This window comes from Megalobrama amblycephala, linkage group LG11 (assembly GCF_018812025.1).
Source record: "Megalobrama amblycephala isolate DHTTF-2021 linkage group LG11, ASM1881202v1, whole genome shotgun sequence".
NCBI classification, from domain to species: Eukaryota; Metazoa; Chordata; class Actinopteri; order Cypriniformes; family Xenocyprididae; genus Megalobrama; species Megalobrama amblycephala.
In genome coordinates this window covers 12,737,424-12,762,630 of record NC_063054.1, presented here as the reverse complement: position 1 = coordinate 12,762,630, position 25,207 = coordinate 12,737,424, and the positions used below count along the sequence as shown (strand labels likewise).

The following is a 25,207-nucleotide window of genomic DNA, read 5'->3' as shown; positions in this document are numbered from 1 at the left end:
CGGTTGTCGTCGCCATCACGGTCAGGCTGCGATGTCACTTGATTGAACTGGTCAGAATCCCCAAGATTGAGCGATGCATTGCGCTTTCAGTGTTTTATTAAATAAATTATACATTGCGACAATATACTTCACCTGAGTGACTGAGGGAGGGGATTCAGACGAGGACCGTGACGTCAGCAACTCTGATTGGCTGAAGGCAGTGAGCAACAAAATCTGATTGGTCACAGACCAAGTTGAAGAGACATTTGAATTCCGATAAGTTTAACCACTCGACATATTTTTTCGCATTACTTGTGCTGCTGGTGTGTTGTTTAATATAGATTTGTGTGTACGATTGTAAAATGATTCTGCCAGTGTAAACTTAATAAACATTTACACATATTTGGAAATTGCATAGGCTACACTGCATATACTAAATGGGCTTGTAATGCATTCATACTGAAATAAATAAGCACAAGTAATATAATGAATTCCAAGGATGAAGAAGTAAACTTAAAAAATATACTCAAATTTAACATTAGATACACTACAACTTCAGGATATTAAATAATGTATTTTTGAAATATACTTTCAGTGCATTGTTACAATGATCATTTTCAGCACACTGTTAAAATATACCTCAAATATATTTTTATAAAGTGCAAATAAATACACTTTTAAAAAATAAACTGAACTTACACTTCAAGTATATTTTTCTAAAATATATTTTTTAGAAAATATACTAAAGTACAATTATTTTAAAGTGTGTTAAAAGTTGCATTGTGAAAATATGATACTAATATACTTTTTATATATTTAATGATAGTACATTTTTTGTTAGTATATTTGCAGTGTACTATAGAAAAAGGGAATATATTTAAAATACAATAAAGTATACTTTTTTTTCACTAGGGTAAACTTGACATAATCTGTAAACTTGTTCCTCAAATCTGATTGGTTGATTTGAATGTTGTTCCAGGATCAACAAAAATGTTGACCCAGGAACATGTTGAACACAGCAATATCAGGTTATGCTCACGACAATATTATTTCACTTCATTTGTACAAGTGCAGTCACATAATTCCTTTGATTTGTTTGAAAAATGAACATTTGTCCTTAATTTCTCACAGAATTTTTGAGGAGACCATTCCTTTTGAAAGCCTTGAGCTCCACGACGAGTGAGTTTTCCTGCTTTGTGACTTCTATATTTGTAAAGATATCTTCAGCTTAGTCACTTGTAATGTGTAGTGTATTTTTTTCTCTCTACCTGTAATCAAGAGGAAAGGCCATCAGAAAGTCCTTTTTGATTGTGTGAGCCAGTGTTCACCTTATTGCAATACAGATACTCCTTTTGTTCTGATAAAGTACTGGTTCTGTGCTGGTCTAAAATAATGATAGTACCAAGATAAATTAAACCAAATATAATTTGCTAACACAAAATAAATAAAGTGAAAAAAGGCACATCACTGTGATTGGCTGATTACTCTACCACTGAACCAACGCTCCTGTTCACAAACAGTCTGCAAATCTGCATCATGTCTATGATTGCAACCTGAATTTGCTAATGATGGGTATACAAATTATTTTGTCCATAAACCAATTTTTGCACAAAATGATTCACAAGCAGTGAGCATTTCGTCACTATCTAACTGGCAAGTGTGATATATTTGACAGATGGTAGCAACATTTTGTGCTATTCCTGAACGGCTTACAGGTGGCTCATTATCAACTATTATTGTGTATTCTGTTCTCCAGCTAGCTTCAGGTTTTAAATTGTTAAGAGTTTATTATTTTTTTCTAGTGTTTTGCATCAGTTGTTTTGATTATTTTCATTCTGAAAAATAGTTCTTGATCACAAATTGTTTTTGTAGTGCTGATTCCCTGGAAGGTGATGAAAAGCCAGAACAATCTGGGTAAGATATTTTGTCAATAAAACAGTTAATTCAAGGACAGAGAACAAACTTAGTCGTATGACTATAAGACTATATTACAGTCACAATCATCTTGTTTCACATACACTACTGTTCAAAAGTTTGGTATTTATCTTTTTTTTTTTTTCAGAAAGGATGCATTACATAGATAAAAAAAGTGACAGTAAAGACATAATGTTGGTGCTCTTCAAATTTTCTCTTTATCAAAGAAATATGATAAAAGACATTGTATCATGGTTTCCAGATGTGACAGGTTTCCAGACACAACCATTTTCAAGTGTGATGATTATAAGAAATATTTCTTGAGCAGCAAATCAGCATATTAGAATGATTTTATTAATATTTGATATTGATATTATTATTTGTACTATTTTAAAATATTAGTTTTGATGGTTTTGATCAAAGGAATGCACCTGTGGTGAACATAAGAATTTACTTTCAAAAACATTAAAAAAAAATCCTACTGATCCTAAACATTTGAATCATAGTGTAGACTCTAAAAAGAATCTCCATATCAAATCCAAACTATTAGGAAAAATAATTTTCTTTATTCAATGTACACTATTAATGTATTTCTTTACTGTTAATATTTCATGAATGTATAATATTTATACATAACATTTCAATATATAACTTCTTGTTAAAACCTTTCATTAATCTGAGTTTGTATGAATCTAGTTTTTCCTATAAGCAGACAGCAAGAATTATTGTAGTCTGCCTGTCTAATGCTAAATAAAGCCTTTTAAATAAGTTAGAACATGAATTATATATAATGTAGTCATTTCTGTTGAATTATATATTATGTGTATTGCTGTCTCCAGGCCCGAAACATCTCTAATGCTGAAAGATCTCATCCCTGTACCGTACCAGGAGGGAAGTTATCAAGGAGAACCTGTCACTCTTGGTGTTGGGGGATTTGGAAAAGTGGAGCTGGTATGAGAGAAGAGTCATTTTTATTTTTTGTCTGTACAGAATGTCAGAATGTCTTGTCAGAGCAAGTTCAGAATTCAAAAAGCTGTTTTGTCCATCCATACTATAGTAATGTTGTTCTGATTTGACCTTCTCAAATACTAACATATTTGCTTGTTTGTTTACCAGGTAACTACCTTGCAGCACAGAAAGTACTTTGCTATGAAGAAGATCAGTAAACAGCATGTTGTTGCAAAGAAGCAGGAAGGACACATTCTTCTAGAAAAGAAAATTCTTCAGGCAATCCGATGTGACTTCATTGTTAGGTTAGTGCTGCTTCCTACCTCACCTATAATCATATCTTTTGTTCAAACCATTAGATGGTTGTTCACATATAATCTTCTGTCTGACTTTTCCCCTCTTGTTCAGGCTGCATGCTGCCTTCAAAGATTCTCGCTACATCTATATGATAATGGAGTTTTGCCCTGGTGGGGAAATCTGGACCAAGCTAAAAGAAGCGTAAGATATTCATGAGTTAGTGATGTTTGAGGATTAAGCCTACTGTTGTTCTATTCCTGTATTACAGTACATATAAACTAGCAGGAGCACTGCAGCAACCACATAATGCATTAAACAATCACTCAGAACATCTTAGATAACACATAGTAACACCCAGTGGCCTGTTGCAAAAAGCTGGTTTCAGTTGCTACCCAGGTAAGTTTGAGAATAATTTGAACAAACTCTGGTTTTTCAGGGCTCAAGAAGGTAGATTGGTTTTTAGCTGGTGTTCATCGCCATGGCAACTTACACTACACGGCTAATCTGCTCCGGTAAGGTTTTATACTGCCTTAACATGCTCTCGGAATTATCATAAATACGAGTTTCAAAGGTAAAAATTGCACATGAACGCGACATGAATTGCGGCGACTTTCCCGTGAGAAATGAATCAAACTGCCGCTCTCCATGTTCCATGTGATTGGCTGTTTGTCACACATGTCACACTTTCAGGTGCACGTGCTTCAGAGTTAATCGCAAACTCTGGATCAAACCTGAGTTAACAGAGAATGTTTATACCGAGCATTGTGAGCCCGTTGAACCTGATCTAAACCAGGTTGGATTTGGATGGCTTTGTCAACTCTAAACCTACTCTGAAACTCAGAGTTTGTTCAACTAGCTTCATACAACAGGCCTCTGGTGAATAACCACAACAACTTAGAATAATCTTCCTTGCTCATTTTGCTTGAATATGGTATACCTTTTTTATAAAACTAATATCACAATTCCTAATTAGTGCTGTTTGAATGTGTGAATGTGGGCGCATGTGTTGTCATGTTGCAGAGGACGCTTTGAGGAGAATATAGCTGTGTTTATAACAGCATGTGTGGTTGAAGCCTTTGCATACCTCCATAACAAAGGGATCCTGTATCGAGATCTGAAACCAGAAAACCTCATGCTGGACTCCAAAGGATATGTGAAATTGGTAAAATAAATTATCTGTTTTTCCACTTTCCACAAATAGAGAAATCACAGGCATTTACATTGATAAGCTGCTAATACAAATGTGATAAATTTGTCACTGACAATTCAAAACGCCCACTGAAAGATACATTTTATCAGTTCTCCCCAGGTGAAAAAAGTACATTTCTATAATGTACTTAAAGTGCTCTATTTTCGTGCACTAATTTTGTACTTTATATACAAAAAATTCTTCTTTCACTAGAAGTGTACTTTTTTACAGGGTCATGCTGCCAAGCTGTTATAGATCCTCATTACCTTAAAAAAAGATGAAGAATTAATTGAGATATTTTAACATTATATATTTTAATATTTGCCATTGGATTTAAGGTTGGATTTAAAAACATTACACATGGCATCTGAATTCATTGAGGAGTTTGGTGATACACTTTTTCTTGCTTCTTTACATGCCAAATTTGTGGAGTGTGCATGTTAGTGCAAGTTATCTCTTTGAATTTCTCCCATCTCCGTCATAGAGAACTATAACTCCTTTTTAGAGTTGCTATAGGTGACAAATTTGAAAATGTCTTTAAAACATAACAAGGACAAATTCAAGGTATCAAATGTACCTAAAAGCATATGGTCCCCTATTAGTCCACTAAAAGCTGGAATACCCTACTTGACTTTTAAAATCAGAGCAAATTTTAAAACACCAGGCATCATACACTTGCCAAATTTGTAAATAGTCACAGAGAAAAACTGGGCATCATGCACTAAACAACTAAGAATCACACACCATACTTTCAAGTCGATTTGAACACAACAAAATCAGACAGAAACACAGGAGTTGCATGACACATTTAACCCTCTGGAGTCTGAGGCTGATTTGGGGGCATGGAATCGTTTTGACATGCCCTGACATTTGTGTTTTTTTCAGTTGTTTATAAACATATTAATAACAAGTCTCATTACACTATATTCAGCACAAACTAGGCTACAATAATATGTGAGAAACAAGTATGATATCAGCTGCACATGCGGCCCAACTGACTCAAGAAAAGTCCCAGGTTACGACTGTGACCATGGCTCCTTGAGAAGTGGAACGAGACACTGCGTCATAGTGTTGAAACTATGGGGAACGCCTCCAGTGTGATCGGTGTCTGAAGTACGTGTGCTAAATGCCAATCTGTGGCATATTGACAAATCCTTACTCAATGTGATATAAGTCTCCCAGTGAGCCCTAGCAGTAGCAGAAGTGTTGCCATACAACACGGCTGATGCCCAGAAAAGCTTAGCACCCGGGCAAGGTCTCAGACTAACAAACCCCCACAATTATCACAGGCTATCCTGTGATAATTTTCTGACAGTGTCAGAAATTAGCATGATCATCTCACGGTGTGTTTGCCACTAAAACCTATGTATACTGACTAGCCAATTAAAATTAAACATGAAATGGCATACTGATCAACATGACATGGCACTAAAACTTAAAACTACTTACCTCAAGCTCCATTTGCAAAATTGGCATGCCAATTTGGCCTCTTTGCCTGAGCCATGACCACATCCAAATTCTCCTATTTCACTCCCTCCTTTTTTTTCAGCGCACATAAAAACCACAATTGCCAGTGTGTGATTCATCTTGCTGTATTTGTTTACCACTAGCGCATGCTGATGACGTTATATTCTTCTATACTAACTTGCATTATAGCCTACGATTTAATAGGTGTCATCATTGTACAGTCTTTGTACATGTCGTGCCCAAGTTTATTAGATCCATGTCGAACTGTTTGATTTGTACTGATCTTATAATGTTGCCAAAATCGCACAGTCTTTAGCAGGCTGTGACAAGCAGGGCGGACGAGAGCCGTGAGGGAACGGTGCTAGGCCGGTGAAGATCGTTAACACTCACGTCACCGGCCTCGCGCCATTCTCTCACGGCTCTTCTCCGCCCTGCTCGTCACACAGGCATTAGACAAAATCACGAATTTGGAATGTGTATGATGTTTAATAAAGTTCTAAATGCAATATGCTGTGGAAGAGAACTCCATTCGGTTCAACACTTGTTCAATAAAAGCCATAGATATAAAACACTAATATAAACATATCACAATGTTAGTTTAAACATTTATTAGCACTGCCACAGTAAAAAGCTACTTTTTTACAAGCTGAGACGGGCTGCTCTGCTGCTCGTAACAGCGTGCGGAAAAATAAAAAAACAAAAACAAAACTGGTTTAAAAACAAAGTTACAGGTTGTCTTACCTTACACCACAGCTGTGCATCAAAATCAAAGCTTCACCATTGAACATGGTCATTTTATTTTCAAAGGAAAAGCGAGACAACATGCTACAGCCAGAAGAACACTCTCATAGAGAAAGAGAATCATGAGAGAAAAAGCACGGCATCCGCATTGGAAAGTTTTAATTATGCTCATAATTGACTAGTTAACTGTTAACCAAGAAGTTGAACCAATTAATACTATCGGTTAGATGGTTTAAAAAGAAAACAAACTATAAACATATAGCTATAGACAACATATCCTATAAACGGTAGGCTAGCCTATTCAGAACAGAACCATAACGAAACATAAAAGAACATGTCGCCTATATATACATTGAGCAGTGTAACTTTGATTGACTGTATTTTATTTTGATAATAAACAGGCTGTGATATCACTATATCTATGCATGTGTTTGTTTTACCATCATCAGCTTCTCATGCTTTATTTTAATTAATGGATGTCCAAAGTATTAAAAGGAGGAGAAGCCTAAAACAGGCCCGAGGCCCGGCCCGCCTCTGAGCTATGACGTGAAAATCGGCCCGAAGCCCGGCCCGTGGGCCGTAAATAAGTCGGGGCTCTAGACTGCATGCAAGCTCAGTGCAACTAGCAGGACCTGCTCCTCGTCCTCCCTGACCTTGCACAGTGTCTGTGCGAGAAGGCTCATTGGGGGAAACGCATATTTGCGTAGGCCCCGGGGCCAGCTGTGTGCCAGTGCATCCGTGCCGAGGGTCCCCTTGGTCAGGGAGTAAAACAACTGGCAGTGAGCAGATTCCATGGAGGCAAACAGGTCAACCTGTGCGTCCCCGAATCGGCTCCAGATCAGCTGGACCACCTGGGGGTGGAGTCTCCATTCTCCCGTGAGCGTGAGCTGTCGTGAGAGTGCGTTGGCCACACGATTGCACTCACCCGGGACATAAATGGCGCACAGCAACCTGAGTCGACGTTGACTCCAAAGGAGGAGATGGCGGGAGAGTTGAGAGATGCGACGGGAACGTAGACCACCCTTGTGTTTGATGTACGCTACGGTCAATGTGTTGTCTGTCCGGACCAGTACATGCTTGTAGTGCAGCAACGGTCGAAACCGGCGCAGGGCAAGGAGTACTGCTAGCAACTTGAGGCAGTTAATATGCCAGTGGCGTTGGGGTCCTGTCCAGGAGCCCCACACAGCCTGGCCACTGCATATGGCACCCCAGCCGGTGGTGGAGGCATCTGTTTTGACAACAACATGCCTGGACACTTGTACTAGGGGCACTCTGGCCTGTAGAAAAGCAAGAGAACGGAGACATGAAAGTATGCGTCCTTCAGGTCGATCGCTGCGAACCAATCCTGGGCACGAACGCACGTGAGGATGCGTTTCAGCGTGAGCATCTTAAATGGGAGCTTGTGAAGGGCCCGATTCAAGACACGCAAATCCAAGATTGGCCGTAACCCCCTGCCTTTCTTGAGTACTATGAAGTACGGGCTGTAAAACCCTGACATCTCGGCTGGAGGGACAGGCCCTATTGCGTCCTTCACCAAGAGGACCTCAATCTCCGCCCGCAGGACAGGGGCGCTTAGGCCCTCAGACTGCGGGCACAAGTGCAATCGCACGCTCCACCTGTGGAATGTCCATGTAACCCCTTGACGGCCCCACCATCGAGGGTAGTGAGAGTGGAGGATGCAGAAGATCGGTTTCTGTCCACTCGAGCCTGATGCCCGCGGCAGCCCGGGCAAGACACCGTGAAATATGAACTTAAAGGTGCTTTTAATATACTATACTATCTCTATATTTAAAAAATGTATTTAGTTACCACTTGTAGTACATTATGGATTCAAATGTACTATAAGTACTATCTAAATAAATTTAAGGTTATGGTATTTGGCGTGCTATCTGAGGGGAGGGCTCCGAGCTGTAAATTTGGCCTGAACCCAGAGTACTCCCCCATACCAGGTTGGGATAGGAATAGTTATAAGTGAGGAGATGGGGTGGTGGAGGGATGCTGGAAAACTATCATAGAATGGAGGTAAGTCTGCTGTATAAATACCTTCTGATGCTAATTGAGTTGATTAACTGAATAAGCTCCTCCTGTGTTAATTAGGCTATTTATCTGAACATGCTCCTCCCGAGCTTTGTTAATAAAACATGATTTTTTGCTTAGCCTTGTGTAAATTTATTACTTTAAATTTTATAAACTTAAACAATTTAAGGCAATCGGTTTCCTCAAACCATTTAAGTTGCTATTTAGTTGTTTAGACTTAATTAGATTTGTTACCTGAATTCAAACTGAATGAGTGGAATAAACTTAAAACCTTTAAGTTGAGTTCATTCAAATGATTGACTAAACCAACACTAAAATATAAGTGAATTTAATGTATATGAGTTTACAGTACACATACCTATTGGTTTTAAAACTAAAATGGTTTAGGGCAATCGGTTTCATTAAATGGTTTGAGTTACCGTAACTTATCGGGTTTTACAGTGTATGACTAAGTGACTGCATTCCCTTACTCTTTTTAGTGTACATAAAGCAGTGTGTTTGGCCATGGGTGTGCTGGAGAATCCACACTAATAGGCGCACCATCTCTTGCCAGAGAGAAGAATAGAGGGCAATGAGTGATTTTGTGCAAGGTGATGAGATCTACAGTAGCTCGGCCAAATCTCTCCCACAACTGGCTCACTACCTGAGAGTGGAAAGTCCATTCTCCATACAGAGGGTTCCCTCTGGACAGGAGAAACTACCCCCACATTCATTATTCCCGGGACATGTGTTGCCTGTAATGAATGAAAATGCCTCATGCCCCACACAATCAGTTTTCATGCTAAACTGTGAAGCTGAAGAGAATGTGTGCCTCCCTGGCAATTTATGTATGCCATGTTGTGTTGTCTGATCTGATCAAAATGTGGTGGTTCCTTAGGAACTGCACAAAATGTTTCAATGCCAGAAACACTGTTAACAATTCTAGGCAATTTATGTGTGTGTTCTGTAGTGAGAAGGGCTATTTCCCTTTCACTCTCCTGCCATTGCACACTGAACCCCAACCTGTGATCGACACATCCGTTGTAACCATCTTTCTCAGAGAAACTGTCCCCAGCAGAGAAAAACGTGATCCCTCCAGTGACGGAGCGCGTGCATGCAGAGTGATGATATTGTCATTTTGCATTTGAGGTGGCATTTTGGCCACAAACGCTGCACCTCCATCCAGTGCTGAAACTCTCTCATTCACTACAGTTCCAGTGGAATAACCGAGACAGTTGAGGCCATCAGTCCCAGAAGATGTATAGTCTGAATGGAACCTTCTTCCCTTTCTGAAAAAGGGATAAACAGCCACGAACTGACCTGATGCACTCCTCTGACAGAAAGAATTGATACAGGTCTGAGTTCAGTCTGAGACCCAGATAGATTATCTCTTGTGTAGGCACCTAGCAGCTTTTCGTGTAGTTTATTTTGAAACCTAAGTTCTTTAAATGAGATTCAAGCATTTTTGTATCTGTCTCCGCCTGCTGCCATGACGAGCAAACAGCATATTCTCAGCGGAGTCAGAGCTGCTTCAACACACTCTTGGGGCTAATGAAAGCCTGAAAGGAACTGTCAAAAATTCATAGGCTGTGCCCTGATAAGCAAACCTGAGGAATTTTCTGTGTGCTGGGCAGATGCTTATGTGAAAATATACATCTTTCAGATCGACTGATATAAGCCAGCTTTGAGATGAAAAAATGTGGTAACATTTTCAACGTCAACATTTTGAACTTGTATTTTCTGAGGTGTTTGTTGAGGTTCTGTAAATACAGTATGGGATGGAGACAAAGAATGACAAAATACCCGGAGTAAAAGCCGTGATGGCTGTCCACCAGTGGCACAACACAAATTGCTCTTTTGCTCAATAAAAAGGTTATTTCTTCCTCTAAAATCTGAGCTGACTCCCCATCTGCTGCTGAAATTAACACACTGTTTAAAAGCGGTGGTTTTACAGCAAACTGCAGACGATAAGCCAGTTTTATTGTGGATAAAACCCAATGGTTTAGTGCGCATGCGCGTCAACTGCAGCAAGCTGCAGCTCTTGCTCACTGATGGAGCATTGGAACTGGGGGTTGCAGCTCTGAATTGGATATTTTTGTGTGTATTTTTGTTTTTATTTCCATACACTTCTGTGCCCTTGGCCCACTACTTGGATACACAGGGAACATTTTTATTTTTTTCACACACTGTTGAATTTGCCAACCCTCCTGCTCTCTCTTGCATATCTCCACAGTTGGAGAGGGGAGAAACAACATGTGGAGCACTGGGTGAACTGGCGCCAACACTCCAACCTGAGAACTGTTTTCCTCTGAACACTGAACTTGAATCAAACCCCAACACTTCTTTGCTGCAGGGGGAAAACAAGACTTTTGCATTATAAAGAGGGGAACTACAGAGACTCTGTTAGTGCTGTAGCCCCTCTTTTGACTCAGAAATAGACCACTGGTTAGCTTGCCGGCCTCTTCTTGCCTCCTTGAGGGTTAGCTGGGTGATATTTAGCTGCTGCAGCTGCAAACAAGGCCTTATAGCTCTGGCTGTCTTGGGTTCACCTCTGCCTGCATTGGCATATATATATATATATATATATATATATATATATATATATATATATATATATATATATATATATATTAGGATATTGTCAGCTGACAGACATGGTGTAATTGGTGCTTCTAGGATCGTCATGCCTGAGGCATTTCCCATAGTAAGATACCAAGCGAATGTTTGAAAAAAAAAATAAAAATTACAATGCCTAATAATCTGACAGGAAATAGCAACATTAGCTATTTTTTTTGTTTTGTTGAGATACAATGTAGAGGAGCTTCCTGAGCTTCAGGCACAGACAATAAAGTCCCTTCATCACCTGTGCCACGCATCGTGTTTGGCTCAGGCTACACACCCTCTGGACAAAGGTTGCAGCACAGAAACATCCCAAACACAGGAATTCAAGAAGTAAATAGAAATTACAGGCACAGGACAATGTCTGCAGGCACAAACATCACCTCACACTTCTAGTAGACCATAAGTAATTATTGAGAGTCTATACTATATTTATTTATTCCCGAAAATCCTGCTTAGTGCACTTTTAAGGTGACAAAGGTGGAAAAAATATTGTATCGATATGCCAAAAACTGTCCATCCTCCAAAACTAAGAAAACAAAAATTAAGAAACCTGTAAAAGCAACACTTTTCATATAATTATTTTATTTTTACTTTATACAAATTAAACAATAGAGTGAAAGCTGAGAGTGAATATTCTTTTAATAGGTGATAAACACTGTCAGAAAAAAACATCTCTTGTCAAGTACAGTAAAGTCCAAATCAATAAATGTTTTTTTAATACATTAATTTATGAATATGTTATAGCTGATATACCCTTTCTCTTTCTTGCTCTTCTTTTCTTTCTGCTCTTGTATTCTTTTGATTTCAGGTTGATTTTGGTTTTGCAAAAGAGCTTTCTCGGGGTGAAAAGACATATTCATTTTGTGGTACTCCTGAGTATATATCTCCAGAGATCATTCAGAACCAAGGCCATGACTTTGCTGCTGACTTCTGGTCACTTGGTGTTCTAATCTATGAGCTACTTGTGGGCAGGTAATACATTTTTCTCATATATTGTTTTCTGCATGATGCAACAGTAAAGCTGGTGCGTACACAGTACGTTTTTTTGCTGTTGAACCAGCTTGCAGGCATTTTTTTCTCTATAGGGAGAAATCACGGAAATCGTTTATGCTCCAATGGTCGCGATTTGCTGCAATCCTACAGCATGCATATACATAAACTAACACACACACACACACACACACACACACACACACACACACACACACACACACACACACACACACACACACACACACACACACACACACACACACACACACACACACACACACATACACACACACACACACACACACACACTCTCTCTCTCTCTCTAGATGTTTTTGTTTGAAGGGAATGGCTGTGCTGTTCTTTGCTTTACACCAAATCATTTGCCCAACTGTCTTTTTTTTCTTTTTTCTATCCGAAGCTCTAGCAGCAGCATTTAAAGCTCCAATCTTTGCGTTTAGCACAAAAGCTCATGCGATTGCTGCTGGCTCACCATGCAGTGCTGTGTACCAGCTGCTTTGACATGATAATCATGTTAACTGACTCGTGTGCAATGGCTCACAACCTCTCGAGTGTCCGAACTTGCACAGTGTAAACCTGCCTTAAATGATTGTTTCATCAAAGAAGTTCAAGGGGGTGAGGGGTTTGTTATACAAATTGTTCAAATTTTAATTAGTGAGTTAGGTGTTTTAAGTCTCATTTGTCACAATGATGCATGATGCACAGTGCTTAAATTGCCTTTCAATTATATTAATTTGCTCTTGCAAAGTAAATCATTTTGCATGAGAAAATTTCCATTAACAATGCCCATATTTTGCATGTGAATGGAGGAACTCCTCAGAATTATATATTTATCACCACTTTAAGGCAGGCTCACACTACACGACTTTTGGGCTGGATTTTGTCGTCGCAGACAGATTTCCAAGGTCTGCAACAAAACCCCAGGATAGTGGCCAAATCAGAACTCATTGCGGTCACTGATGGTCATTAAAGGCTGATTTATACCTCTATGTCGAGTGTACGGCATAGGCTGTGTTTAGCATGTGTAGCCTACGGCGTAGCCTGACGTGCACCTCTCCAAAAATGTAACAACACATCAATTCTACGCGGACCGCAAATGCTGTGATTGGTCTGCTAGAACCCCTCCATCAGGTAAAAAACTGGCGTGGAGAAGAGCGAGTGTTTTCAACTTCCATAGGAATGAAAAAAAAAAAACTCTGTTTCAGGGGACACGCACTGTCAAACTGCAAAAAAGTCATTGCCTATTTGTCACCATCACTGCTGAAGCTTCTCTGACAACGTACATGGCAAGCTGCTTCATCTTCGGCTTTTGCCTTGATACACAACATGACCGTGACGCTGCCTACTAGCAGTCTGCATGTTGCACGTCGACGCAGACAACAATGCAGAATTATAAATAGCCTACAGCACAGAGGCTAAGGAGTAGGTCTTTAAAGCTATGTTTTTTTTTGTATTTGTCATCCTGAAAATTTGCCATGCACAGAAACCTTGCACACAGAAAAAATGTGCAAAACAATACAAAATGGAGTCTTCAAGCAGTGAGGATAATTTTGTTGTCCTCTCTCTTCTTAAAAAGAGAAAAAGAAAGAGGAAATATTGGGTTCATCCAATCCTGAGATTGCATAGAGAGGAGAGTTCTGAAATAAATCTATTCCATCTCTTTGTATTCTGCACTTTGTCAAACAGTGCTTTGTGCTGCGAGACGAAGTGCGAGACTTGTCAGACACCATTCTGGATTTTGGCATTTGCTTGTACGGAGGCTCTGAATTGTCAAAACACGAATGCGAAAAATGCAGAAAACTGAACCCGATCTAAATTTTTTTATGACAAACAAAATTTTCAGAGGCAGTGGTTAAACGTGATTGACACAACGTGAGGTCGTATTTATTTTTTAACTTGCGAAAATTTCGGACACGAATTTTAGACTCAGTGTGCAAAGACTTTACAGTTTTTTTCGATTGCTAAACGACAGTGAGCACAACTGGAGCTACATGTGCAAAACTCTAACTACAGTCTGCACTACCAACAGTCACCTGAGCTAAACAGTTAACACATGGCTCAAAACAGGCTCAGTGCAGCCAAACACTGTGCACAACCCTCACTGAGATAACACACACTGTCACTCAGAACACACTGAGAGTAAAAACACTAGCATCAAACACCAACACAGAAAATACAAACTTTTCATCTTTACATTTTTGAACAGTGACTTCATACAAAGTAATATTTTCTTCAAAGAAAAGAGTGACATTCTTTCACATGATTTATTTAAATTTTTAGAACATAGTTCTTTAAGGTAAATGAAAATTAGCAGTTTGCTTCAATAGTCTGTAGTAATTTACGGAATTACAGTAATGAGTTACATTATATCATATATATATATATATATATATATATATATATGTGTGTGTGTGTGTGTGTGTGTGTGTGTGTGTGTGTGTTCACTAACAAGTCTAAAACAAGACACCTGCTTAGCCTTTCAGCTGAAATTGCAATGTTTGAAAGGCACAAGGCTGAAATCTATTCTGTTTTGAATGTGTGGTTCACAGTTTTGACAGCAGTGTGTTAGCATTTGAACAAAGTGCTGTAAATCCACAGTGTTGTGCAGGTTGTCGTTAAAGTCATGGGATAAGTGTGTAGAGTTTTGAAAACTGTGTTCAAGCAATGAAAAACGAACTAGAGTTTGGTCCACATGAACTGCTGCTGTGCAGACTGTAGTTAGAGTTTTGCACATGTGACTCCAGTTGTGCCCACTGTCGTTTAGCAATCGAAAAAAACTGTAAATCAGCCTTAAGTAATAAGGCTGATTTGAAGTCTTTGCACACTGAGTCTCATCTTGTATTGGTCTTGATATCTTTTGACCCATCCTTCACCTAATTTGATTTTTAATTTGCCACACCACACCAAAGGGGTCTTTTTATAATTCTTTAATTATAATTATTCAGACAATTTTATTAATTCGTCAACTTCAATTATAATTATGCCAATTTTATTAATTCATCAACCGGAATATTCCCATCAACACTTTGTTTTCCGTCAGAGCGGATCTAAACGGATATCCGTCAGAGCGGATCTGCACAGATCTTCCTCGCACGGAGGGATTATCAAAATATTTGCCAGGTAGCTGTGCATTTAAACAGTACCCTTACAGACAAATCTTCCTGGACTAACTCTTAGAGCTGCATCCAAGGATAACACTACCTATAATGGGATGAGTTCAATCAATCCTGCCACCACAGAAAATTATTAAAAAACAACTTACCTGTGATGAAGGATGACCTCTCAGTCCCCAGTCCCGTGTTTCTTGGGAATATCCCGGACGAGCCCCCAAACTGTTAGATCTCAATAATCTCAATAATAGGTAGAATATTTGTAATCCCAGTCATCAGTTAAGAAACAGGCGCCTCAACCCCTGTGATGTGTGGCAGCAGCAGCGCGAGATCTCGGGAGAATGACCAAGCAGACACAGATCAAGTGTGGTACAAAGCATTCTCAGATTTATTCAGGAAGAAGGGTCATATTTATAGACATAGGTTAAACAACAATCTCCAGGATGTCTTAAGCATCCAATCATACGACTTAAGAATCAAACCTTACCATGTATGGCATTTCAAGAAATATAATAACAAATAAGAAATGTATGTGCGTAAATGTGTGTGTGTCTTCAACTTCTGGTTATGTGTGAGAGTGTAAGAGTGTCCACGGACTACATGAGCTGCACAATAGAAAAATCCCAAGACACAGAGAAAGTCAAAAAGTGAAGCCCAAGAAATAAGAAATTATTTAACACCACCGACAAAAGAAAAGCAGGGCAATAAATACAGAGCAGAGCCAATAATGAACTAATAAATCACTATGGAAACAAAACAGGGAGATTGGTGTGGTTATATGAGTGTCTATGGCAACAAACAAGGGAACAGAGTAGCCGGGAAACATGAGGTGAACAAAGCAACAATGGAGATAACACAGAACTTAACTTCAAAATAATAGTCCAAAACTATCGACAAAGGAAACACTGGCAGGGATCGTAACAATGAGCAGGTCAGCAACGTGATCTGAGCCTGTCTGCAGCAGTCACAGACACTGCAATATTTTCAAACCTGTTTGATATTATCGCCACATGATCTTGTAATGTGTGCAATGAAATGACAAGCTGGAACTAATCCAGCCAATCATAGTGCAGATGGTATAAACAGAAAAATCTTGCAATCAATTGCATAAATTTATTGTGTATTTTTTAATTTAAATCCATGTGACAAAACTTTTTTCCGCTGTTGGTCAGGAATGCCTCTTGACCAAATGTAGTTTGTGCTCCTCGTCAGCATTGTGTTGTGTAGCGTGTACGCTGCTATGATAAGACAATCACAGCAATTCAGGTAGTCTTACTGTAACGAAGGGGACTCACAGGCAGGGGATCCAAATGCAGCGTTTTTTATTGAAGTAGAGTGGTCATACAGGCAGTGGTCAATAGGAACAAACACAGTGTCAGGGAGCAGGCAGATTTGTTGTCGTGAAGCAGGCAGTAAGAGGTCAGGGCAACAGGCAGAGTATCAAAGTCCATAAACAAAGCAGTAATCCAACAGGTAACAGGCAAAGCTTCAACCACGATAAACAGACCAAGACGGTAACAGGCAGACAGACAGGGATAGATGCTCAGAAATGCAAACACGGGGTAAGGCAAGACTTCACCCTTGACATGAGGAAACAGACAGCTTAAATACAAATCTGATGAGCTACACCTGTGAGGTAATCAGAGTCCAATCACGGGGCTTGTGGGAAGTGTAGTACGAAAGTGCGTGGATGTGTGTCAGTGATTGAATGATGAGGACCAGCTGGTCTGTAGGTGTACAAACAGAGTCCAGAGACAGGGATTGTGGGAAATGTAGTGAAGCAGTCCGTGCGTGTGTGTGTGTGTGAGTGACTGAATGCTGAATGGCAGGTGCAAGATGTATGGGAAATGGAGTTCTGGTATGAATGAATAGTCCGGATTGGAGTGCCCTCTGGTGACTGTGACGGGCACTCTCTTCTGTGATCATAACATAGCCCTCCCCCAAGGAGCGGCTTCCAGACGCTTTCACCAGACACAACAGAAGATTCCGGGAGACAGGGGAGTGAAGACCGGTAGTGAACCAGAGATGGAGCAGATCTCTCAAATAACATACCCAGGGCGGCGCAGACGGCCAGGGCGGCGCAGACGGCCAGGGCGGCGCAGACTCATGGGCAGGTACAAGGACCAGAGGAAATTCTGGAGTGGCTTCTGGGGCTAGAGCGGGCTCAGGTGCTGGCTTACAGACAAGATCGGGTGCTGACTTGCAGACAGGATCGGGTGCTGGCTTGCAGACAGGCAGGACTGACCCTGGGAGATCTGGAGACGACCCTGGGAGATCTGGAGACGACCCTGGGAGATCTGGAGACGACCCTGGGAGATCTGGAGACGACCCTGGGAGATCTGGAGACGACCCTGGGAGATCTGGAGACAGGCTCTTGGAGCTGACCTTTGACTTGAGTTGAACTTGGGCTGGCAATGAAACTTGAGACTTGACTTGGGACTTGGCTTGAGGCATGACTCTTATTTTGACTCGAGACTTGACTTGGACCCTGATTCGAAGCTTGACTAGGACCTTGATTCAAAGCTTGACTAGGACCTTGATTCAAAGCTTGACTAGGACCTTGATTCAAAGCTTGACTAGGACCTTGATTCAAAGCTTGACTAGGACCTTGATTCAAAGCTTGACTAGGACCTTGATTCAAAGCTTGACTAGGACCTTGATTCAAAGCTTGACATGGACTTTGACCTGAAGCATGACCTGAAGCATGACCTGAAGCATGACCTGAAGCATGACCTGAAGCATGACCTGAAGCATGACCTGAAGCATGACCTGAAGCATGACCTGAAGCATGACCTGAAGCATGACCTGAAGCATGACCTGAAGCATGACCTGAAGCATGACCTTGACTTGTAACTGGACATTGACTGGTGGTTTGACTGTGATCAGCGGCTTGACTTTGACGAGAGACTGGACCCTGACGAGAGACTGGACCCTGTGACTGGCTCCACGCATTCAGGCAAGGCAGCCATCTGACGTGGAGACAGGGGAAGAGAAGCCAATACGTTCAGGAACAAAGAGGGAAGAGCCATCTTGATTGTTGATGCAAACGTGGCGGCGACCATCTTGTCCATAGACACAGGTACGGCGGCGGCCATCTTGTCCGGAGACACAGGCGTACTTGAGTACGTTGCAACCAAAGAGCTCACATGCAAAGCATCCGGCGACCTTGCGAGCGAGGCGGCCGGCGGAGGTCCAGGAATGCCAGCCGCTCGTGCCGAAGACAGCGGTGGATCAGCCACACTGGAACGCAACCCTCTCCGCTCTCGAACAGAACCAGTGACGTAACGTGAGTCTGAGCGATCAACGGCGACGTGACTCTGCTCAGGAAGATCAACAGAGATATGGACTGGTGTTGTTGTTGTTGTTGTTGTGGACGACGCCATCCTGTGAATGTCCTCTTTAGTGGCAGCCATTACGTGATTCAGCGTGGTGTCGTGTTCCTCCACGACACCCACAGTAAAACTAGAGCCACTCAGTTCAATGCTAGGTCAATATATTGTTCCAACGTCCAACTGGGATCGTGAAACGGCATGACGGAACTCAGCAGATTAGACAGTCCTCCTCGGAAAAAGATCATGAGACATACCTCATCAAAACACGTTAAATGTGCCAGTCCAATAAACTCGACGTAATCCTCTAACGCTCTGTCTCCTTGACGGAGACACATCAGCTGAGCAGATGGATTCATATTGCCGAAACGGAAACACTCACAAAGCTGCTGGATCTGGTGGGGGTGAAGTCTTCTGTAACGAAGGGGACTCACAGGCAGGGGATCCAAATGCAGCGTTTTTTATTGAAGTAGAGTGGTCATACAGGCAGTGGTCAATAGGAACAAACACAGTGTCAGAGAGCAGGCAGATTCGTTGTCGTGAAGCAGGCAGTAAGAGGTCAGGGCAACAGGCAGAGTATCAAAGTCCATAAACAAAGCAGTAATCCAACAGGTAACAGGCAAAGCTTCAACCACAATAAACAGACCAAGACGGTAACAGGCAGACAGACAGGGACCGATGCTCAGAAATGCAAACACGGGGTAAGGCAAGACTTCACCCTTGACATGAGGAAACAGACAGCTTAAATACAAATCTGATGAGCTACACCTGTGAGGTAATCAGAGTCCAATCACTGGGCTTGTGGGAAGTGTAGTACGAAAGTGCGTGGATGTGTGTCAGTGATTGAATGATGAGGACCAGCTGGTCTGTAGGTGTACAAACAGAGTCCAGAGACAGGGATTGTGGGAAATGTAGTGAAGCAGTCCGTGCGTGTGTGTGAGTGACTGAATGCTGAATGGCAGGTGCAAGATGTATGGGAAATGGAGTTCTGGTATGAATGAATAGTCCGGATTGGAGTGCCCTCTGGTGACTGTGACGGGCACTCTCTTCTGTGATCATAACACTTACAGTCCTGTAGTTTGGGCTTGCCCTTATTAGATAAGCTCATACAGAAATATGCTATCAAGTTTGCACTTTTTTCATGCAAATCTTTAAATCAGGGCACATAAGATCTTGGTGGTAATGAATAAATTATTTCCTTTTAATTGTGTTTAAATAAGACCACTTTCTCTTGTTTAGGGCAAATTTAATGATTTGTAATAATACAGTTTTATTTGTCCTAAAGCCCACCCTTCTCCAGTTCAGACCCTCAGAAGATTTATGCCAAGATTTTGGATGGTGTGCTTAATTTCCCTTCATATATGGGGGAAGGTGCCAAATCTATCATCAGTAAATTGTGCAGGTAATTATCGAAACTACTGTATAGCGAAAGCTCTGGCTTCTTTTTACACATGGTGAATTTATTTTGGCGCAGTTTGTGATTTGTTCTCTATCTGAAAAGTAATAAAATTTCTTTTTTTCCAGTTCATTTTATTTGAGTCACCATTTTTCAAAATATTATTTAGGTACTTATATTGTTAATTTTCAGTTTATGTGTTGTTTAAATGTTTTGCAGGCCACGTCCTGGACAGCGTTTGGGCAATACGAAAAATGGAATCAAAGATGTCAGACATCACAGGTGACCTTTATGAACTTGTATTGTGCTTAGTTCAGATAAATATTTTCAATAAATATAGATATTTCAGTAAATATAAATATTATATCCCACAATTACAATTTAGATGTATTGAGTTTAGTCATTTTGATGTGTATAAATAATAAATGACTTTACTTTTCCCTCAATTGTTTCTCAGGTGGTTTAACAGCATTAACTGGTATAAATTAAGAATGGGGCAACTGGAAGCACCGACTGTTCGGCTCATAAGAAAGGTCAAATTTTGAACTTAAATCATATTCTTTACACACCATCTGACACAATGTAAAAAAAGTACTTTAGCAAGAATGTTTCTCTTTAGTACAAAGCTCTAAATATACAGCTCTAAATAATACACCAATAATAAATTCTAATTTCTAATATCTGGGCTCTTACATTGCCTCAATGGCAATGCATTTTGCTTTGGTGGAAACTGAATTATCTTGCAAAACATCAAGTTGCAAATTATTTTTTAAAACTGTTTCAGTGATGAAACTCAGATGTAAGATGAAACTCAGATGTATCTACAATACAAGCTGCAAAGTAACAGAGTCTGTTTGACTGATTGTGTCTGTGTGGGTTTTTGGTTTTCAGGGTCCCTGCTATATAAACTTTGACCGTTTCCCCTATGATAAGACTCAAGCAGAGGAGGAGTTTTCAGGCTGGGATTGTGATTTCTGAACATCAACTAAGTCTTGAGGTCTCTGACTGTGCTCTCATGTATAGTAAAACATCCACAAGATATCTCAAATTATTTGCTCTAAAATGTTCTCAAGGTTTAATATTCTAATCTGCATATGTTAAAGGAAGATAAGGACAGTAATTTTATGACTCTTGGCATACAGTATGATTGAACTTTAGTAATAGTGTCTTTCACAGACAGTAAGTAAAAAGTAAAAATTATTTCCTCTACTGGAAATTCAGGATAATTTTTCAGCCAGCCTTTTTTTTTTTTTTTTTTTTTTTTTTTTTTTACTATTTTGAACACAGCAGTTTTATTCTTAAATGATTTCAGATGTGATGATTGGAAGACCAGCAATTTATAAGGGTCCAAATGTATATGCAGAAAATAATGAACATTTAAAACAAATCCTAGAACATTTAAACAAATCCTGGACATTAGAGATCATTTTTGTTCCCTTTCAATAAATGTACCTCAAAAAAAAAAAAAAAAAAAAACATGCACATGTAAGACCATGTCTTATTCTTGTTTAGACTTATTAGTTGGTTAATAAATAACAATATGAATGTATGATTAAATACTATTTTAGTTATTTTATTTACTTATATTTTTAATGTACTGAAAGAATGAAATGTTAATATATTAATGTTACTTACTGGGCAGGATGTTGAGATTTTTACTTTCTATTTTTTGCAGCCTGATATATATATATATATATATATATAATTTTTTATTTTTTATTTTTTATTTTTTCCCAAATGACTGCGATTGTGGTTTTGTGCTATTATTGTTGAGGTGTTATAATAAAAAATTATACTGTAGTAACATCATATAATGGAAATTGTAATTTAAAGAATGCCTTCTTAAAAGCACTGAAAAGCAGCATTTCTGCTGAACTTCTTACTGTGCTCATACCTTTAAGGAATAATGTTGGTAATCTGTAAGCTTCCAAATGATCCAAGTCAAATCAAATTCATTTGTATAGCGCTTTTCACAAAATACATTGTTTCAGGGCAGCTTTACAGAAAACTATACTGTCTAAAATGGCTGAGTGTTTTAAAATAAAGCAATTTTTTGGGTTGGCTGATATGGCAGATTGACATCGAGATTGATAATCTAATACTGTATTTATTGTGTTGTCTAGCACATATATCAGTGCCACAGTGACTCTTGCACATGTTTGAGCAGATGGTCAGTTTTGTTCTAGTGAGAGTAAAAAATTCTCTAAAAGCATGTGATTGGTTAAAAAATGTGAAAAATAGCTGAAAAAATGTGAAAAATGTCAAAGAGTCTGATGTAAATTCCACATTTTCCAAATCAAATTCATTCATGGCCTCTTTTATCCTGGTGTTCAATGCTGAGGACTTCTAGCCTTGAAGCCTCGGTAAAATTGGTCAAGACTGGTTTATACTCATAAACAACGAAATGCTTGAATGTTATTGGTTTGTGGTATAGTTGGAAGCAGGAAAAGTCTTGTGCATGGAGTCAGTGCATGTAAATGATAATGATAAACAATAAACATGGATGATAATGATTCATTCACAAAAGAAAACACCACTAATTCCCATTTTTTGTAAAGATTTATTGCCATACAACAGCCACATCAATGTATGCGTTTTATAGTTTATATGAAAAAGGCTGGTGCAGTTAAGAACACATTAATCTAGGGCTGCCTCCTAATAGTCGACTTAACGTTAATCGACTAGGAGGGGCTTAGTTGACTAAGACTGATTTTATTAGTCGGTAAAAGAATGTTAAAGGCTGGTGCTTGTGGTAATTACAGTATGTAGGGCAGGAAATCCAAACGTTCACCTATCATCCATCGACCTCAAATATGGCTAATCATTTAACACGTAGGTAGCAACTTTACATGGCTGCTCGCTCTAAGGTTAACCTAGATAAATGTGCGCTATTATATATAAGCGCTATTATACAGTACAGTCCAAAAGTTTGGAACCACTAAGATTTTTAATGTTTTTAAAAGAAGTTTCGTCTGCTCACCAAGGCTACATTTATTTAATTAAAAATACAGTAAAAAACAGTAATATTGTGAAATATTATTACAATTTAAAATAACTGTGTACTATTTAAATATATTTGACAAAGTAATTTATTCCTGTGATGCAAAGCTGAATTTTCAGCATCGTTACTCCAGTCTTCAGTGTCACATGATCCTTCAGAAATCATTCTAATATGCTGATTTGCTGCTCAATAAACATTTATGATTATTTTCAATGTTGAAAACAGTTGTGTACTTTTTTTTTTCAGGATTCCTTGATGAATAGAAAGTTCAAAAGAACAGCATTTATCTGAAATACAAAGCTTCTGTAGCATTATACACTACCGTTCAAAAGTTTGGGGTCAGTAAGAATTTTTATTTTTATTTTTTTGAAAAGAAATGAAAGAAATGAATACTTTTATTCAGCAAGGATGCATTAAATCAATCAAAAGTGGCAGTAAAGACATTTATAATGTTACAAAAGATTAGATTTCAGATAAACACTGTTCTTTTGAACTTTCTATTCATCAAATAATCCTGAAAAAAAATATTGTACACAAATATTTTGTACAATTGTACACATTAAATGTTTCTTGAGCAGCAGATCAGCATATTAGAATGATTTCTGAAGGATCATGTGACACTGAAGACTGGAGTAATGATGCTGAAAATTCAGCTTTGCATCACAGGAATAAATTACTTTGTGAAATATATTCAAATATAAAACAGTTATTTTAAATTGTAATAATATTTCACAATATTACTGTTTTTTACTGTATTTTTAATTAAATAAATGTAGCCTTGGTAAGCAGACGAAACTTCTTTAAAAAAAATTAAAACTCTTAGTGGTTCCAAACTTTTGGACTGTACTGTATATGTGTTCGTGCGGAGTATGGAAGGCAGCTAAAGGCAGCTTTACTGCACGACATGGAGGTGCCGGCACGATCACTTGCATTTTTTTTTACTTAAAATGCTTTGTCAGAGTAATACATCATTCCAAACTGTAACTACTTTTATTTGTGTACACTCACAATAACAACAAAACGTTTTTTTTTTTAAATAAAGAAAACAAACAGTATGCGACTACTAGTCGAGTTGGGGGCAGCCCTACATTAATCACACCTATTATCAGCTTAACTCCCCTTATTTTGGTAAAAGATGCAGAGCACCAATATACAAACAGTGAGTGTGCACTAACATACGATCATGTGTCAACTATGATTATAACTTTTCTTATATCTCCCCTAATATATTTGACCTTTGCCATAATGTTATCTTGCAGGGTGAAAATACTGAATATAATTACAAAATGCAATATAAATTCTAATTTGCATCATTTGCATGCTTACATATGGGAAATATCACAAAGTCCCTGTGCTTTAGATAAACTTAATGCACATTTAATAAATAAAAGCCTGTATAAAAACAAAAACAAATGCTTCTAGCTCAGTATCACATAATATTAATCTGCTATGACAACCCTTCTTCTAACCTTTGCTCTTCACCTTTTGATGCCTGAAACTGTTATTACATTGAGATCAGTTTTTACCGTACACCATCTTGCCAAAGGACAGTATTGGAGCTGTGTTTGTAATTTATAATGAAGTTCTGAAATCAGGTGATCTTCAAATGTATCTCCTGGAGTTCAAAAGCTGAACAGACCCTTCAAGACACATTAGGTTACCTGTACTCAAACATAAGTAGCTTATTTTTCTTTCATATTATCATCACTGTCAGGGTTACAACCATCTCAAACTTAGATGCAGCCAACATCACAGAAACAAGGTTTTCAAAATCCTTTAGAAACCAATTATTATGCAGCTTTATGGATATGTCACCATGTAGCATATGGTAAATTTGTAATCAATAGAATGAACAATGGCTCATTGGAAAAACGTGCCTCTGCCTCCATTCCAGGTGAAATTAAAACTAGAGGCAGTAAAATAGGAACTGTTATACACGTTTCACACAAATTATGAGTACAGGGGCATATTATCATTTAATAAAGACTTCTTTTCACATCCTTGCACAATACTGTTATGACCTCAAACAGTTTTACTATAGTGCATGATTTCTAAACTAAAACGTTTTTATCTTTGTATTACACAACCAGCTCCATAGGCCTATGACTTTTCTAATGTAGTAAACTGGTAGCTCACCCGAGCAGCGTCAAGCATTGCTCTGGCAATGCTAAGCACTCAGGACAAATT

The 25,207-nt window shown here is 39.0% G+C and overlaps 1 protein-coding gene across 2 annotated transcripts in view; it reads left to right on the top strand.

The window, feature by feature from the left end:
• The window catches only part of prkg3 (protein kinase cGMP-dependent 3), a 45,566-nt gene extending 24,071 nt beyond the window's left edge, over window positions 1–21,495 (top strand). For both annotated transcript variants that reach the window (XM_048206183.1, XM_048206181.1), the window contains exons 12-22: window positions 1,111–1,158; window positions 1,852–1,893; window positions 2,733–2,844; window positions 3,010–3,146; window positions 3,250–3,339; window positions 4,159–4,300; window positions 11,982–12,145; window positions 19,909–20,025; window positions 20,239–20,301; window positions 20,477–20,552; window positions 20,911–21,495. In XM_048206183.1, the coding sequence (XP_048062140.1) occupies window positions 1,111–1,158; window positions 1,852–1,893; window positions 2,733–2,844; window positions 3,010–3,146; window positions 3,250–3,339; window positions 4,159–4,300; window positions 11,982–12,145; window positions 19,909–20,025; window positions 20,239–20,301; window positions 20,477–20,552; window positions 20,911–20,997 (1,078 nt within the window). In that variant the 3' untranslated portion in view covers window positions 20,998–21,495. The remainder of the gene's footprint in view (window positions 1–1,110; window positions 1,159–1,851; window positions 1,894–2,732; window positions 2,845–3,009; window positions 3,147–3,249; window positions 3,340–4,158; window positions 4,301–11,981; window positions 12,146–19,908; window positions 20,026–20,238; window positions 20,302–20,476; window positions 20,553–20,910) is intronic.
• Window positions 21,496–25,207: the final 3,712 nt, after the last annotated feature.